The following is a 17,906-nucleotide window of genomic DNA, read 5'->3' on the forward strand; positions in this document are numbered from 1 at the left end:
GGGAATGTCCATTTAGTTCCAATTGGAATGTCCAATTGGTCCCAATGTTTTTTTTTTTTTGACTGGGTAGGCCGTCTGGGTTGTGAGCGCCGCCTCACGGAGTTCTTCAAGGTGTTATGGGCTCCGATCTTGAGTAGGCGCAGTGTAGAGGTGCTGGGAGGAAGACGCAAAGCTGTTTTCGTGCAACTCCGGAGCAAAGCGTTCACTCGATCTCGTTCTTTGAGGGGTAGGTAGGGCAGCTATCGTATGTGGCGCTGCTAGTAACGTTTTCTCGGGTAAGGAGAAGGGTGTTTTTTTCGTGAAGGCCTAGCTGTTCTTCGATGTGCTACACGACGGATGAGTTGAGCGTGAGTCTGGAGGGTTCTGAAGCTAGCGCTCTGATTTGTGTTACTAAGGGAATTAACTGTGTGAAGTGTGTCAGAGTGGTAGGTGGGCTCTCAAGGTGAGTGGATTTCGGCCTGTAGAGAAAGAGCTAGAGGCGGAGCAGGATAAAAATGCAACGGCAGCTTCAGTATGCCTTCACGGCTCTTCGCGCTTTCTTTTTCATCAGGATTGATGGCATGCAGCCTCTGAAGTGCAAGGCATTTGGAAGCCGCTGCAGGAGTTGTATCGCCATTTGCCTCGAGAACTGGAAGCAGCTCTCTATCACGTCTCCTTGGCCTAGTGATCTTTTCCTTGGAGATGTCACCTTTAGCTTCGCGCCGCGCGCTCATGCTAGGGTGCCTCGGAGCGCACCGACCCTGCCAGCGAGTTTTCTGCGAGTTAAAAAAATGGCTAGTAAATGCGCCAAAATAAAAGTTAAAAGTAACCAGGAAGTAGAAGCCAACCTAAAATTTTCGTCACCATACAGGTTTCAAAAGTAGCCAATTTGGCGCAAAGTAGCGTGATGGTGATGATGATGGTATTGTCAAGTATTGCGGCATGGAGTTACCCTTCCTCCATGTACTGTGGCATAAACTTGTATAATTCTTTATGCTTGTCACAGTACTTGTGTCCTAGCCGGGATATAAAAAAACACACACACACAAACCGAAATAGTACACAACCCAGGCGCACTCCGACCATGTATCGGCTTTATGGTTCTATTCTCAACAGCGCTGCAGATCGCGACCTCTGTGCTGAAACTTGGAACTTTAAGATGCTTTGCGCTTTGGACTGTGAGTGTTCTGGCAGGCTTTGAGTGCATGTATGGCACTGCCGGGATAGGTGGTTTAGCTTTCGTTCCGTGAAAAAAAGAGGAAAAGAAACCTATCGCACACCTTGAGAAAATTCGCAACAATGGCAAGCTCAGTGCGTTTGCTGAGAAATGTGTCCCAATCTGCGCATCGCATGCTGCTTCCTGCAGGAACCACAAATTCATCGCGAAAGGTAATCCGTCCGTGCCGCAGTCCGCGGACACGCTTATACGCATGTGCTGCGCAGGACGAATCTTGAGGTCAGCTGGAAAAGCAGAAGGCTGGCTTGACCTGAGATAAAGGGAAAGGAATTCGCCGTTCCCTGGGAGACGTCTTACGCGCGCGACCAAACGCGAGCGGCATATAACCATTTGATGCGAGCGCGCCTATCAGCGTGTCCCCGCTTATCGCAACGCGGATGCTGCATCCATCCGTGTTCGTTGCGACGCGTTCTGAGCATTAACGTGTATTGTTAGCATTGTTACCACGCACAAGCGGAAATTCCAGCATCTGCGCCAGTAGTCGTTGGTTTTTGACCTCCCGTGCTAAGCAGTACGGCGCAGTACGTCGCGATGTATCGAATAACCTTCGGAGTGGCACCGGTGTAAGGGATATAGCTAGGTCACGGGAGCTGCGCTACGCGTGCGGCGAAACTAAGTGCACTTCCTCAGGTAGCGCGTTTTCAAATGCCGTTTTCGTGATTGCAAGAACTAATATAGAATAGCCATTCATAGACGACACGTATGACGTCATTATATAATTAAGATCTTGCATGCATCTATAGTTTCCATATCCTTTCTTGGAACATCCCAGGAGTCATTTATACTTGAAAGAATTAGCCCTCTACGCTGAGCGGTGGGAAGCGACTGCTTCGTGGCAGAAAAGCGAGGCGAAAAGATTATAAGAACGGAGCATAATCACTAAATGGACGGCAAGAAATGTTGAGAGTACAGAGCATATAGATAGAATGAGGCAGTTAAATTCTCTGCTGAGTGTTTTTAAAGCGCCCATGTATATTCTTCCTGTTGTGTTTATTATACATGCCTATAGTAGTTTTGACACTTGTATGTTGTATATAACACATTCATATTGCAGTTGGAAATTTTCTAAATGGGCATCAGTATTTCGTTTAACTTGTTCACATCTTTCAAGTCTGAAAGATTGAAAGTGGGGCATGCTGGTTTGAAAAATCTCCTTTGACAGTAGCCAATTTTAGTTATACTGGAATGATTTTATATACTCGGAAAATATAGTTCTATTTAGTGCAAGGTATAGTATTTTTAACTAGGACGCAAGCCACAAAACGTTGCCGTGCATGTAAATTTTTTTAGGTAACTTGCAATGCCCTGTCTCAAGACGAGAAACTGGGCTCAAATATAGCTAAGGTGTGAATGCAGGGAAGAAGGATAAATTAACTATTATATGTGACTGGGGGGGGTTTTCATAGTTGTTGCCTGCACATTGTTCTCCACATTTCGATTCAACACAACAGCCAGCACCTTAAAAATTTGATTACTATTTTTAAAGGACTAAATGTGAAATATATGTAGCCTTTGATAAATTACTGTGTGTTCTTGCTTCAAAAAGTAAGCCCTTTCATTTTGTTTACATCATTTTCAAAGCATTCTTTTTTGCATCCATTCATCTCATTTTTAAAACTTTGCAATATACATTAAACCAGTACTCTTTTGTACGTTAAAGTTTGCTCGAAACAAAAAAAAAACTAGAGGAAATCCAAAAAGCATGAGGAGCACAAAAACTAAAGAAAAAAAAAGGAGGGTGCATTTCTTTAGAGAACGCTATGAATCACTATGAATATTGGGCAGCTTCTGAGGTGACACTATATATGGTGACTGCTTGCTGGCGATGTTGCAATGTGTAGCTGTGTGCCTGCAAAAACTGTAGCAGCAAAACTTACAGAGCATTAAGTCAGGATCAGGTGCCTTTGTAAAATCTATGTAAATGTTATTAACTGTTTTGTTTCATTCATATTCCAATGTGTATGCTTTTTTAAATCTGTGTTTTGCTTTGGTAAGTATGATTTTCAGGTCTGAATCATAACAAAATGCAGAGAGACAATTTTTTCAAACAGTTTAAATAAACGTAGTAGGGTCTAACTGATTTTAATTGTGCTTCTGCCTTTTTTCAAGCAGTACGAAAATATGTGCAGTGCACATTATAAAAAAAAAAAAAATCTGCATAATTAGTAATAAACAAGTTTTTGATCAGTGTGATGAAAGGCAAACTAATGGCCAATAAATCTGGTAGTGTTTACCTGCAGCTTAACTATGTCGCATAGGTTTGGTTTATGGGCTCTAACGTCCCAAAGCGACTAAGGCTGTGAGAGACGCCGTAGTGGAGGGCTCCGGAAATTTCGACCACCTGGGGTTCTTTAACGTGCACTGACATCGCACAGTACACGGGCCTCTAGAATTTCTCCTCCAAAGAAATTCAACCGCTGCGGCCGGGATCGAACCCGCGTCTTTCGGGTCAGCAGCCGAGCACCATAACCACTGAGCCACCATGGCAGCCCTATGTCGCATAAGGTATTACTGTTCAGTTATATGCAGAGATGTGATTACTTTTAGTTTCTACATGCTAAGATTAATTTTAACTCTAGTGACTTTTTTGAGGTAATTACTCTCAACTTTCTTACTTGAAAAAAAAATTGTAAATTGGAGGGTTTAATGTCCTGAAGCAACACATGGGCAATGAATTAATTTAGATCACCCAGGAACCTTTATCGGGAATTGATATTGCACAGCACACAGGCGCCTTTTGTGTTTCACCTCTGTTGAAATCCGGCCACTGCGACCAGGATTAACCCCGGGTCATCCGTTACAATAGAGTGCCCTGACCCCTGATCCACCAGGGTGGGTGGAAAGCCAATGAAGTACTTAATAACAAACTCATTTGCAAAATTTTTAACTGGTGTCTTCAACAGCAGAGAAGAATTTTTTCTGCCGAGGTTTTTTTTGTGAATATCGCTATACAAATTTGCAACAAATTTATTGCTGCCACAAGTATTACAATCTTTATTAACCTCCCTATTCAGAACATTATGAAAGACTTTAGAAACAGACATCACTCAGTCTCTCTTAGTGACTAAGCTAGAGCTTATTTTTTGGTTTCTGTCTGAACCAGGTGAGGTGTAAGCTGTGGTTTATGAGTGTACTGATTTTGCTGGTAAAACTGAAAACTGATGCTTATATTTATGTGCAGTACTTTTCAGGAGCAGCGCAGCCGCAGCACGCAACTGCAAAGGCAAAGTATGGAGGGCGCTTTATGGTCACAATGCTGCCTGGTGACGGAATCGGCCCCGAGTTGATGAAGCATGTCCGTGAAGTTTTCCGGTATGTATTGCTTCCAGACATTTTCGTTGGTCTGCAAACATTCCTGTGTGCCCCAAGGCCTTTATTTTTCTCTCTTCTGTTTGTAGTTTCTTCAAACACATCTATACAGGAAGTCAGCTCAATTCATTACATAGCCCCCCCCCCCCCCCCCCCCCCCCCCCGCATTGTATACATACTCTGCCTCCATAGTCCTTTTCAGTCTACAAAAGGACCCTAAGTTGTAGGACCTTCATCTTGCATTGCATGAACTAGAGGTACCATGTACCTTTATTGCTTTAATTGCTTCAGTCAATCTAGCAGTTTCAGTCCACAATAAAATGTTGTGCCAATTGATTAGCTTGTTTCTTAAATAATGATGTGTTTGCAGTCCTAGGGGTTTAACTTGACTAATGCTTAAGCATTCTTCTCTATGTGCAAACAGAACAGGGTGCACAGTGTGAAAATTTAGCGTAGTCTTGGCCAAGGTCAACTGAAACAGCTGAATAAACATATTGCTCTATACATCCAGGGAACTAGTTACAGGCTGCAATTTTAGATGAAGCGTACTGGAAATAAAAAATGATGGCTACCAAGTGTTCCAACTTTATAGTCACTGCACGACTATGGTGGCTGATCAGCTACAGCAGCTCTCTGCTGTAGCTGATGCTGTGACCTTGAGGTCACAGCACTGAATCCTACTCGCTGCGGCTACACTTTGATGTAGAAGACTATGATGGAGACGAAATGCAAAAGTACCTGTGTACTGTGTGATGTCAATGCGAACCGAAGACCCCCCCCAGGTGATCAAAATTAAACCATAGCCTTCCATTATGGCATGCCTCATAGCCGATGTGTCATTCAAGTTGTTACCCCACTTGCTATATACCACATACCATACCTTACAATAACTGCTGTTAGTTAAACCTCTCATGTAGGGGTGCTATATTGTTGCGACCCATCATTTGGCATTAGTGATGTTGATTTGAATTATTTCTACATGCAGTACAAGCCACGTTTCTGTGGCTAGTTAGATGTTCATTGAGTCATCTTTCATTTGGATGTGATCATTCATTGCAAGAAAGGCCTACAGATTCTTTGATAGCAACAAAGATAGAGAGTGCATTGATTTTCACCTAGTGCCTATTGCATGTCTTTAAAGCTGTCTCTCAGGCTTTGTGTTTTTATTTGTGCCCGACTGCGGCTTCAAGTCCCCAGAAAAAGTTGTCTGTAAAATCTCAAGTGTCATCTCTTCATGGGGATACTTCTGTTTTTGACTTCAAGAGTCTACACCGAGGGAAATGCTGAGGCTGCGATAGTACAGTGAAACCTCGTTATAGCGAACAAGGAAAAACTCGTAAAATAGTTTGCTATACCCGGCATTCATAATATAAAATTTTGTCAGAAACGCGCGCAACAGCAGTGCACTTTAGTAAGCGAAGGGACAGCAATTCTAGCGTTCCTTACTAGAGAAACGGAGCGACGTTTTCACAGGTTTTCGCGGCGTGTCGAAGGCGCTCGCGGCTATTCCGAAGACCGCAAAAAACCGAGCGCCAGGCTTCTCCGCACAACACTACCAGCGCAGGTTAAGCACCGGCTACGGTGGCTTCTCCGCATTACAGCCGTATCGCGTGGAAAGCGGTACGTCAGAGCGAAAGCTGTCGCCTTTTTCATCACCTCCGTGACAGCCGGCTTGAGCGCAGGATTGTTATTGCAAGCTTACAACCACCTGCGCTGCTACTTCCATGGCGCTGTCGACGGATGCTAGAGGCATGAACGCGTGCTGACTGTCGGACTGCAACCCTGCACGTCGCTGTTGGCGAGTGCGAGATAAAAGCGCAAACCTTGGCGCGAACGCTTGCCGCATCACCACCAGTCACTTGTGAAATGCGGAGAAGTCCGCCGCTTGCCATCTGAACGGGCAGAGTTTGGCGCTGGGGAATTCGATATATCCGTTTCATGGCCGGTCGTGTTCTATATATAAAGTAGAAATTGCATGCATTTGTCAAAAATATTTATGAAGAGTTCAGTATAGCCAATAATTCGTAATATCCATGTTCGTTATATCGAGGTTAGACTGTACAATGCTAACTTCAAAATGCTACAATCAAGAGGGAAGGCACTGCGCCAGTATGGAGAGCTTAAGAAAATAAAACCTTTGTTATTTTAGCTTTATTTTCAATTATGAGGTGCTATTTGTCATTTAATTGATAAATAAAAGCTAATTGCGACAGTCGTCACTCTATCAGGAAGAAGGCTAAGTAACACTTGTGACCTGCCCACTTTTATCCAGGTATGCAGGAGTGCCTGTTGACTTTGAAGAAGTTCATCTGGACTCCACTCAGGATGACCTGGAGAACGTCGACGAAGCCATCATAGCCATCAAGAGAAACGGCGTTGCCTTGAAAGGTTTGTCACATCTGTTCATTAAGGAGTGCTTTTAGAGGACAACCGCAGGCAACATATGTGCTTGTTTAACAGATAGTTTGCAAGACAAGCTGTTAGCTGCAGGGTGTGCACTGAAAGGGCACCACAAAAATGTGTATTTTCTTCACTTCTCAAAGAAGCTCTAATGCAGCCGGGTTGTTCAAGTAACCCAGCTCAGTGGGTCGTTCAAGCGGTCTGCAGCTGGTAGCATTTCTTTCTTTTTGCATTGGTGCACGTTGCATATTAGTTGTTGCTCCAAAGTGGAAAAGTGTGTTTGTCTTTCCCTTTAGGCAACATTGAGACCAGGCACAACTCGCCCAATGCCAAGTCCCGCAATGTGGAGCTACGTCTACGCCTTAAGCTCTTTGTGAACGTGATCCACTGCAAGAGCATGCCCGGTGTCCCTACCCGCCACAATAACATCGACATTGTGCTCATTCGTCAGAACACCGAGGGAGAGTACAGCTGTGCTGAACACGAGGTCAGTCTTGCAGTACAGGATTGTAGAGGTCGCCAGGTGACCTCCCATCTCTGGTCTGTAGGGCAATAAGCAATGCCCTATATTTTAACGTCATATGTACATGTATACTTATATATTCATGCTCATCATGCAGTAAAGATCAATTGCTGTCAGTCACCATCTCGAGTGAGTGAAAAAAATTTCACACGACATGAATTTATACGTGACGTAAAATAGAGGGCACTACACTCTGCCGAAGACCACTGAGATAGGAGGTCACCTAGCGACCTCTACATGCGGTTAGTTGCAAGAAGTGTATTGAGTGTGTTGAAGCGTATCACAGGTTTCTTTACTGGTGTTTGTGATTTTTCTTTTCTTGCATTTCAGAGCATCCCAGGAGTAGTGGAGAGCTTGAAGTTGATTACTAGAGAGAAGTCGGAAGAGATCGCACGATATGCTTTTGAATTTGCCCGACAGAATGGCAGAAAGAAGATAACAGCTGTGCACAAGGCCAACATCATGTAAGTTTATTGATGTGGCTGTTGTTTGTTTTGTGTTGTGCTGCTCAGGGTGACTGTGTTGCTAATATTGTGACATACACTGGTGTGGTGTTGTGAATCTGCTTTCGCAGCTTTAACTGGAAGAAGCCAGTGGGCAGGGTTGAACCAGAGCATAGAAAATGAGCATTGTCACACGTGGGTTTTTAGAAAATTCAATGATCTTAGGGAATCTGTTTGTAAGAAGTTGAGTTTCCAATAAACTGTTATTTGTCACTCATTAAGATAAGCATTTGGTTGTTTTGTCCCATGGTGGTAGTATTTGGAGAATGCGTCATCAGGGCGTGCCCAAGAAGCATTTTTGAGCCTTTGTAGGATGGTCGCAGGACCATCACAAAGTGTTATCATGCATCATACTTGTAGAGTTGACTGTGCATGATTTCACTGCGCACTTGTCAAGTTCGGAATTAAGGAATACACATTATGCCTGAATGGTCTGTGGTGTATACCGATTAAAGTGGTTTTACTTGTGGTCACTTCTTCATAGGAAGCTGTCTGATGGCTTATTTCTGAAGTGCTGCACAGAGGTTTCCAAGCTCTATCCAGAGATTGAGTTTGACAACATGATCATTGACAACTGCAGCATGCAGGTAAGAACAGCTGCAGTTCCCTCATTGCTATGACACAGAGAACCTGCCAAGCTTAGAAAAGCATGCTTGCCAAGTGCTGAACACTTTTTCATCTTGTTGTAGAAGATGCAGCAGAGGATCTCCTGTAAACCGAGTTATGTTTATTCAGAACTAAAGATTCTAAATGTTGACAGAAATGGTCATGTCACATTTCCTTGTCGCTGAACCGGTTGGTAAGACTGTGTATTTCTGCCTTTGCAGCTTGTATCAAACCCGTCACAGTTTGATGTGCTCCTTTTACCCAACCTGTATGGAAACATCCTAACCAACATTGCCTGTGGCCTTGTTGGTGGACCGGGCATCACCTCTGGAAGGAACTACGGTCACGAGTATGCCGTGTTTGAAACGGTTAGTGCATACTCTTTTTCTACCACTTTTCATGGTCAGCACAGTTTGCAGTCGTGCATGGCTGGCTAATGCCTCCGTGAGCAGATTGTTAACTTTACAGGATGATAATTTATTTGACTGTAACTTATTTTGCCTCTGATTTTAAATGCTGCTTTTATTTCTGTGTTGGCCTCTGTCAAGGTAGACATACCTCTACAATAATTTCATCTATGCAACGCTCTTCAACTGAATAGAGGAGGAGCAGGTAGATCTTGTTTTATTTGGTGCATTTTTATTATGGACTGATGTGTATTGCGCTGTCCTGGTTCTGCACATCTTTTGTTGTATCCAAATGGTAGCCCTAGACATTGGAAAGTGTCACTCTGTCTATCTCAGTCACCCGCCTTGAAGGTTATTGGGTAGCGCGATGTAGTACAGTTGAACCTCGATATAACAAAGTCATGCTTGCACCCGAAAACTTCGATAAGTCGGAGTTCCTACGTTTCAGTAGTCCAGATAAAGTTGCAGGTTCTTTGAAGAGTCCTGGTAGACACTACCTTGTGAATACGATGGAATCCCGATGGTGCAGTTGATCCGAATTTCGCAGTGATACGAATTTTAGAATGTATTGGCCAGAAAATTATGTTATCGTTCAGGATGATGGATGATATGAACATGTGAACCTCCAGGCACCTGCCAGCGGGCCCACAGCGATGATGTGTTCAAAAGTGAGCACTTGGCGACACAAAAAGGGAAAAAAGCTCCAAAAGAGCACTGCGAACTTTTCCGGCCAAATAGAAACAGTGGAGCCAAAAAAACAAATATAGCAGGTATTCACATGACGTCATCCGCAAGGGGCGCTAGCGGCCGGCGCGGCATTCGCCATGTTGGTGGTCGCGCGCGCGGCCGCCGCAGCCAGCCGCAGCGTTTGAATAGCTGGTGATGGGTGAAATGTGAGTGTATTTCGCGTCTCGCCACACGTAATTTCTGTCCGACCCGTGCCGCCGCGTGACTGAGTGAATATTCCGTGAACTGTGCGAAGCAGAAAAGAGCGGGCACGCTCAGAAGGTTCTACTTCGTGAAAAGGTCGACCCCCCGTAGGAATGCGGAGGCACCGGCATGGTGTGCGACGTATACAAGACTGCTGCCGCGCGTTGAATTCACCGGTATCGAGGCCCACCTTGTGCACGGCTTAAGTTTGCTGGCAGGCCAAGGAATTAAAGGATATAAACCTATGAGAGGGTGCAATTACTTGACAAGCGGGTGAGTCCAAAAGTCGTGCTGTGGGTGCCGACGTCCGCGGTGCCGACGGCCGAAGTGCCGTTTTTGAAGAGGTGAGTAATTCGAAGGGTCTGTTCACTTAGCTGTAGCTTAACTTGTCATCTCTACCTGCTGAAAGTGACATGTTTCAACTGAATCTAGCGGAATGGCTGCACACTGCGTTGCTGCGAAAACGGTCTTGTGCATACGAAGCAGCGCTACGTAGCTACAATCAAAACTGCAAAACATTCTCGCTGTGTCTGCCGTTCGTGCTGCGAGCGCATGGCAGTATTTGTTTGGCCGTTCTGTCGGGTAAATAAGGCAGCTATGACGCTTTGCCTTTCTGCTGAAAGAACGTACGTCTGAGAAGCGTCAGCAGTTCGCGGACTACAGCTATAGGCGCTTGAATTATCAATTTCTGCGGTGGCAGTTCTGGAATTTCGGTAATTAATCGTGCTGCTTATCCACGATGTGCCCTGCATGACTAGCTGACAGTTATCAACTGATATTAAAAGCTGCAAGTCGTGTACGTTCTTGCGTGCAGCGCAGCCAGCCAGTTTTGCTGCCGAGTTAAGGCAGCTCGGTTATATCACGGCGCAGAAGAATTCTGCTGCAGACTTCATGCACAATACGCGCTCCACAAAGATAAGTGGTCGCTGACGTATTCAACAACGTACAAATATGTTACGGATCACTAACAGTTCAGGCCGGGTACCTCACGGCGCACCGTGACACTGCGCGAGCTGGCCTGAAACGACCGCAAACATGGCTCGCCTGCCGCGACAACGCTCGCGCCGTCTGGTAGCGCGGCCTCAGTGAATACCTCCTATACTAAACTGCCTATCATTAAGTGGTGCCCACACCCATGGCAGGTGGCAGGCTTCACACAAGTGGCTCGTGGTGAAGCGCGCCCACCGCGAGTTTCATATCTAGGGTGCCTTCATACTACTGATTTGTATAAAAGTGCCATATTTTGCTCTACAGATTACAACCAGCGGGCAACACTTCTTTCATAAACGGGCGCTTAAAAATTGCAGTCCGTCTTGGCTAAAGTTTTCATTTTCATCTGCTTGTCAAGGAGGCTCCTGGCACGCATGTTTGATGCGCCAGGACTTCATTTATTTGAAAGTGCGGTGTGAAATTACTTCGTTAAATTGCGAAAAAAAAAATACATGGCATTCAGTGGGGCAGAAATTGGAAAATAAAAAAAAAACGCGTCACTTCGTGAATTTCGTTAAATTTAGGCTCGTTATATCGAGGTTTGACTGTAGTTTCTTGCCACCGGTGTTATACCTGTGCCGTCATCCAGATTTTATACTAGCAGTTCTAGATGACAGATGTCCAGGCCTGCATTTCCAAAGGCCTGGCTTGGTAGAATTTTTCCGTTTTCAGCATCTTTTCATCAAGCACGTTAAATGAGGCCCCTAGACTCTGGTTGCGACTTGTCAGCAGAAGCTTATCTTTGATCAGGGCAAGAGTTAACTATCTCATTGAGTCATGGCTGACACACGTCTTCAAAGGAAGCTGTGGTGCTGCTTCTAACCTGGTAGTATGACTGGACCGTGCCGATGAGCAATTTTGCATCAACTTTTGAATATGAAATGAGCAAGCATGTGGGAACTGCATTTTGAAAGGTGTGTCTTGACAGAGAGCGGCTGACTGCATTGCTTCGGTCTTGTCCAGGGAACACGCAACACCGGGAAGTCCATTGCTGGCAAGAATATTGCCAACCCCCTAGCCATGATGAATGCCAGTGTGGACCTCCTGGATCATTTGGGGTAAGCAAGCCTATAGTGAAGTGGAGAGCACTTGAAAGACAATAGCACATAGCAAATGCAGTTTGTCTAGAGATTTTTAATTCTCTGTTGCCAATATATTGGTCAATTTACAACTGCATTTTCAGTTTATTCTTTTTTTTTGGTGGCTCATGCAGAGGTCAGTGTAGATTGATGCTTATGTTTTCGGATTAAAAGAATAAAGGCATTGAAATTATTGAAAGTATTGATCAGTTTGTAAATGCTGTTTTTTACATTGTTATCAGTTCTGACAATATTGCACCAAGCACAAGAAACTTAAGTATGGCATTAATGAGTACATGCTCAGACTCAGTGACATATACACCTTGTTGTGGTATACAGGCCTTTGTGTTGACATGAAAGCAATTCTGTAGATGGCCAAGGCCTTCACGCTTGGTTTGGCTTGATTTCAGTCAGTACAACACGCACAGCATTTCAAAAGACTCGGGCACATAATGCATGTGTTGTCAGTTGAAAAGTGAAGCGCTGGTTGAGCTGCTTTCTGTGCACGCTTGATTAGCAAGACCTAGACAGGAGTCACGTGTGCTATGCAAGCTTTTGGGACATCTCATTAAGTGCTAGACTCACTGCAGCAAAATCCAAGATCGCATTGTCGTTTTTAGCAGTGGGTTATGCATGAGTGAAAAGTATTATGAGATTATCTTAGATGTGAAGTGTGAATTCATTCATGCAAAATTGCTCATTTAAGTTTTACATAGAACTCAAAACTATGCAAATGCAGCAGTAGCATGCCTCCAGCAGGTCGTACTTCTTTCTACTACAATGCACATTGACATTGTTAGCCAGGGAACTGATGTCAGTTGTGATTTTGTTATGTAGTGAAGTCTGTTTCACTACCTGAAAGCACCCCCAACAGTCTGTGTGTATTTCCCTCAGGCAGGCTTAATGGTGCTTCTGAAAATTATCTCTTATAACTTGAAATCTGAACTGCATTAATCTCTTAGCTGCGGAGCACAGTTTTACTACATCTCAATTTTGCTCCTGAAGCATATAGACGCTTTACAGCGGCGTATCATGGGGGCTGCCATCTTTGATCACGTGATCACGCCGCCATTACTCGCCTCCTGACCGCTCGGCGCGCGCCTCGTCGCGAAGGCTGCTGCGTCTGACGGTTCGGTTCCGGCAGGCAGTGTTCCGGCTGATACGGTTGTAAAGGAGTGGGAAGATGAAACTATGGTTTGGCCAAAGCTTGGAAGGACATGTGAGAACCCTAATTTGACCACTTCACGCGTGAAAACACGATCGGACTTCATGTCGCGGAGAGCCGCTGAGCTCTCCGCCTGTTCGAGGCAACGGACGGATCGCCCGAATGCTTGTCTTTGCATGCGCTGAAGACTCTGCTTAATGTTTTTTTATTGTTAATATATAAAACGGCAATGTTTAATGTTCTTGCGGCCTTACAGGTTGTTGTCCTATTCTGTACATGCATGCAGACACTGGTCTGAAACGCTCACATGCACATCGTATGCATTTGTTTACACCCTGTTAACGGTGCTTAGGAAACCTGAAATATTTCTTACTGGTTGATTAAACATAGAAAAGCGACAAAAATAAATAGACACACAAAGGTTGACTATCATGGTAGCAGTACCATGCATCAAGCAGCCTTCACAAGCTGGCGTGCAATCGTTTCGAAGGATTCCGCGATATAATTGTTATAACGCGCGCATGGCCACGCGTTCATGCTGGACGAATTTTACAGTAACGTCAGCCTCATATAAAAAATTTTGGTACGCTCGACGCTCGATATGCGGACATGGAAATGCTCGTGGCCTCGTTGGTTGTAATTAATCAGCTTCACTCTGAGCGTACGGAGTCACTTTTAGTGACTGTCTCGCATGGACCGCGAGCAAGTGACAACCGTCCGGCACAGCAGCCGTAAACCAAATGCTGTAATCCGAACACGGTCCACGAAAACCGCGCTACTTGGAGCGAAATTGAACAGTAGCACCAAGACTGCGTGTAATACACAGACTGACGGTAAGCGTTGTCGGCTCGCACGGCTGTGCAGTGCATAACAAACAGCAGCCGTATGAAGGAGCGTAAGTAGTCTTATTTTTTTTCGTTTCTAATTCGGCCTCGGGCGCTCGTTTTACTAATGGTCACAGACCACAACTTAAGATCAATGCGGTCTGAGCACAGTGCACAATAACTGAAAGCACGCCGTCATGGTTTCGGTGGCGGAACAGCTTCTTCATGCGGCTGTGTTGTGCACTTACCCTCGACGATTTTCCAAGATCGAAACCTTTCTTTATTAGCTATCTAGCGCTGGCGAACGTGTTTGTTGCATTCGCCAGTTCGGAAAGGGTGCGTGGCGAACGGGCGCGAACATTGGCATTACCTCCTTGTGCAGTTCGGTTTCGTGAAGCTCGCAAACGATCACATCCTGAACCTTTAACTCTCTGTCGCAATTCTTGCAATCCACAACAGAGCATGTGTTTCCTCTGCCTTTTCACATCGTAGAAAGAACACATTCGGCAACCACCCGCGAAATTTCCACTGCTGCGTCGAGGCGTACACGCCGGCGACTTACGAGGCAAGTAATGGTGCCGTGTTCGGAGCGCACGTGTGGCGCCATCTGGTCTCAAACGGAAGAACTGCGCGCTGTAAACGGTCTATATTGTGGTGTCTTTGACTTGGATTTTGTAACTGTGTGGGCTGTAGCTAGAGAATGACTAAAATCTCAGCTTGTCTTCTTCAGAAGTTGCTGTTTCCTCCTTGCAGATTGAAGAGCGATGCTACTGTGATAAGAAATGCAATTGACAAGACACTGAATGTTGACAAGGTACGTTGAACACCTGTGCGCCACAGTTAAATTTTAGAGCAGTACTGTACTTCATCTGAAGATGGAAAAACTGATAATCTAAAGGATATGAGCATGTCACATAATCTGACCTGATGGTATAACAGTTAGTTGATACCAAAAGTGACAGTGCAGATAAAGCTGGTTACTGTAATGGGTATCTTGTTGGGGCATTCTCATAAGCGAAGTGTACATGTACCATGTGCCACTGGTACGATGTCCTGGCTAGGAAGGCACCTCCCGTCTGCATTGTATCTTACATCAGTGATTCCATTCAAGATCTGTGTTGTGTGGAGTACAGTAGGGTATTACCCTTTCCGCATGCTTATCTGCTTCTTTTTGAATGCAGTCTTCGCTGAAGCCTATTAAGGGGGTCCCTGGTCTTGAAAAGAAAATTTTATTAATCTCGTCATAGTTATGAAATTTTCAGGGCACATGCATTTTTGTGCGCTGATTCTAGATATGTCATTTAATTTCATGTAAAACAATTCCTTGAGCACTTATGCAATTTTTATGCAAGTATTTTGCGAAGAGTTTTGAAGAAAATTTTCTGTGGGAAACTCACTGAAATGTATGCCATTGGGTTCTCTTGGTACCAAGGAATCCAATAAGGGTAAAATTATCATCCTGGCTATGATAGAACTTGAGTTGTAGGTTACTGAAGCTGCCACTTCAGAAACAGGAATACACACTTTTCTTCTCATTTCTAAAGTGACAACTTCAAAACCCTATAACTTAAGTTCTATGATAAGCAGGAAGACAGGTTTACCCTTATTGCATTCCTTGGTGTCAAGAGAATCCAATGGCACACATTTCAGCAAGTTTCCCACAAGAAATTTTTTTCAAAGCCCTTCACAAAATACATGCACAAAAATTACATAAGTGCTAAAGGAATTGTTCTACATGAAATTAAATGATATATTTAGAATAAGAACACAAAAATACATATCCCCTGAAGATTTCTTAACTGAGACTTCATTAATAAATTTTTTTTTTTCAAGACCAGGCTCCCCCCTTAAGTGAAGTACTTGTGCCGAAAGCCACAACATGCCCTGGAAGTCTATTCATTAGTCAAATCCTGCATAGTCACTCTTGAAGATAGAGGGGTAAGAAATTTCAGATAGGTAATGGCTGAAAAATGTAAGTGCAATAATGTTTGCATACAATTTTGTATATCGAGCTTACAAAGTAACGTTTGACTGATCCAGTGCATGTGATTTAAACACATCAAACAGTGAACTGCAGGACTTTAAGTTTTCAAGGTAAATGCTTTCTAGCCATTACTTCATATGTAGCCCGATGGCATGCATGCAACAGTAAAGGAAACTAATAGAGTCCAAGCAAATTCAAAGGGAAGCCAAACTAATCTTCCAGAAGCTTAAAGGATCCTCAAAAGTTTTCGTCTGCCTTCTTTAGGCAAATGGCTTTCAAAACAACATGTGATTCAGATTTGATTGTAGTGCACCAGAAAATTATTTTAAAATGATTTTAGTTGTGCAGCTTCTGTTATGAATGTGGTCCAGTTTACGCTAGCTGGGCTCCAGTAGGAAAATTCCAAAGTGGGTCTATGAGCAGGTAGGTGTGGTAGATAGAATTTCCTCATCAGCATTTGGACAAGGGAAGTGGGCGACTGGTCGTGTGGCCATGTGGAGAGGTGGAACTTCAAGGTGGTGTGTGCCGGTACTCCTGTTGCCGGACGGTTGCAACAACAGGAAGTATATGCGGTGCAGAATCGAACACTGCTTAAACACACAAAAGTGCTTGCTTCGCTCTGGCTGACTGAGAAACTTTCTGGGTAGTCTGTTTAGCCACCACAAGTGCAACGTGGATATAGTTGGTTATGGAGATTCGCGAGGTGTTAACATAGTGCCTCTTGACTGCCTTTGGCGTGCCTGTGTATGTGTTTTAGAGAGAAAGCATTAGGCCTACTTGCAGAAGTTTTTTTTCATTTCAAAATAATTTTGAACATTATTAAAAAAAAAGGATTAGAGCCGTGGCTTTTTTGGGGTCACTCTGTCTACATAGAAGTGCATAGCAACAAGTGGGTAGAATAGTCTACCCACATTGATTCTGCAAACTTGACTCGAGCTCGTTAACAGCTCAGGACTATGTGGTACCATTTGATAGCAGTGTTTCGTGTAACTCTAAGGCAGGGCCATTTGCTTTTGTTAGTTAAGGCTGTAAAACAACAGCCAAAAAGATAGTAGTTGGCCGTGTTGGTAAATTGGCATCTTGAAATTCAGCTTGACTTACGAGATGAAGACGAAGTAAGAAGACAGTGCGTGCACTTGTGCCTTTTTACTTCTCCCTGTTTCATGTGTTGCACTGAACAGCGTTCCTTTAAACACACCTTTAACGCTGGTCTTGGAACACTCAGTGCTTCAAAAAAGATACAGCATTCAGGTGTATTGATCATAACATTTTGACACAAGTGTTGGAGTTCTTGCTCACAGTTGACCCCCCCCCCCCCCCCCCCCCCCCCCGCTTTTTTTTCTTGCAGGTCCACACACCTGATCTTGGTGGCCAAGCGAGCACTCGAGATGTTATCAATAACATCATTAAGGAAGTTCAAGAGAGCACGAAGCTTTAGGCTGCACAGCATGCTTTGTCAGCATGCACTTGAGCTGTGTTGAACAATGCGTGCAGGCTTCTAAATCGAGAACACGCGGTGATGAAACCGGTGCTGGAGCAGTGTAACCAATGCACTCGCCTGGTCAGTGGAAAACGGTAGCGAGACCCAATAGCTCATCTTTTAGCAGCACAGTAGTAGCACCTCCATGCTTTTTATATGCTTGCAAGTCTGGTCATTGCGCACTTAATTTAATAACTTTAGCAATATTTACAAGTGTTTTTGAATCTCAGTTTTGTAGAACAGCTTTCACTTTTTTTTTGTGATGCTAGTTCAAGACATGTTTAATTTTTAGCCTCTTGTTCAATAAGCCTCCGAGTCACAGCCGTATACACTGTGTTTGAGCACTTTACTGTCATTAAATGCTTGTTTGAAAGCCACACTGGCGGCTGTCTGTTTCCATTTCTTTATTCACGAGCGTATATGGTAGTTTTGTAGATCAAATGCACCAATGCATGCATCACAACATTTTTTAGCAGTGTCCTTCAATGGC

General features: G+C 44.2%; 1 protein-coding gene across 1 annotated transcript; it reads left to right on the plus strand.

Moving 5' to 3' along the window:
• Window positions 1-1,149: 1,149 nt before the first annotated feature.
• On the plus strand, window positions 1,150-17,795 carry LOC149359749 (isocitrate dehydrogenase [NAD] subunit gamma, mitochondrial-like). Its single transcript, XM_089571878.1, has 10 exons — window positions 1,150-1,368; window positions 4,398-4,528; window positions 6,798-6,913; window positions 7,222-7,412; window positions 7,779-7,912; window positions 8,436-8,538; window positions 8,779-8,925; window positions 11,848-11,942; window positions 14,706-14,766; window positions 17,285-17,795. Exons 1-10 carry the CDS (start codon window positions 1,279-1,281, stop codon window positions 17,372-17,374), a joined length of 1,158 nt encoding a protein of 385 aa, XP_089428004.1. The 5' UTR covers window positions 1,150-1,278; the 3' UTR covers window positions 17,375-17,795.
• Window positions 17,796-17,906: the final 111 nt, after the last annotated feature.

This window comes from Amblyomma mixtum, chromosome 2 (assembly GCF_055824585.1).
Source record: "Amblyomma mixtum isolate Tamu chromosome 2, ASM5582458v1, whole genome shotgun sequence".
Classification (NCBI taxonomy): domain Eukaryota; kingdom Metazoa; phylum Arthropoda; class Arachnida; order Ixodida; family Ixodidae; genus Amblyomma; species Amblyomma mixtum.

What these genes read in the sequence shown, in the direction of transcription:
- LOC149359749 (XM_089571878.1), top strand. Translation starts at nt 1,279, where the DNA reads ATGGCAAGCTCAGTGCGTTTGCTGAGAAATGTGTCCCAATCTGCGCAT. An exon ending in ACAGCTGTGCTGAACACGAG is followed by an intron (nt 7,413 to 7,778) that starts GTCAGTCTTGCA and finishes CTTGCATTTCAG; the next exon opens with AGCATCCCAGGAGTAGTGGA. An exon ending in TTGACAACTGCAGCATGCAG is followed by an intron (nt 8,539 to 8,778) that starts GTAAGAACAGCT and finishes CTGCCTTTGCAG; the next exon opens with CTTGTATCAAACCCGTCACA.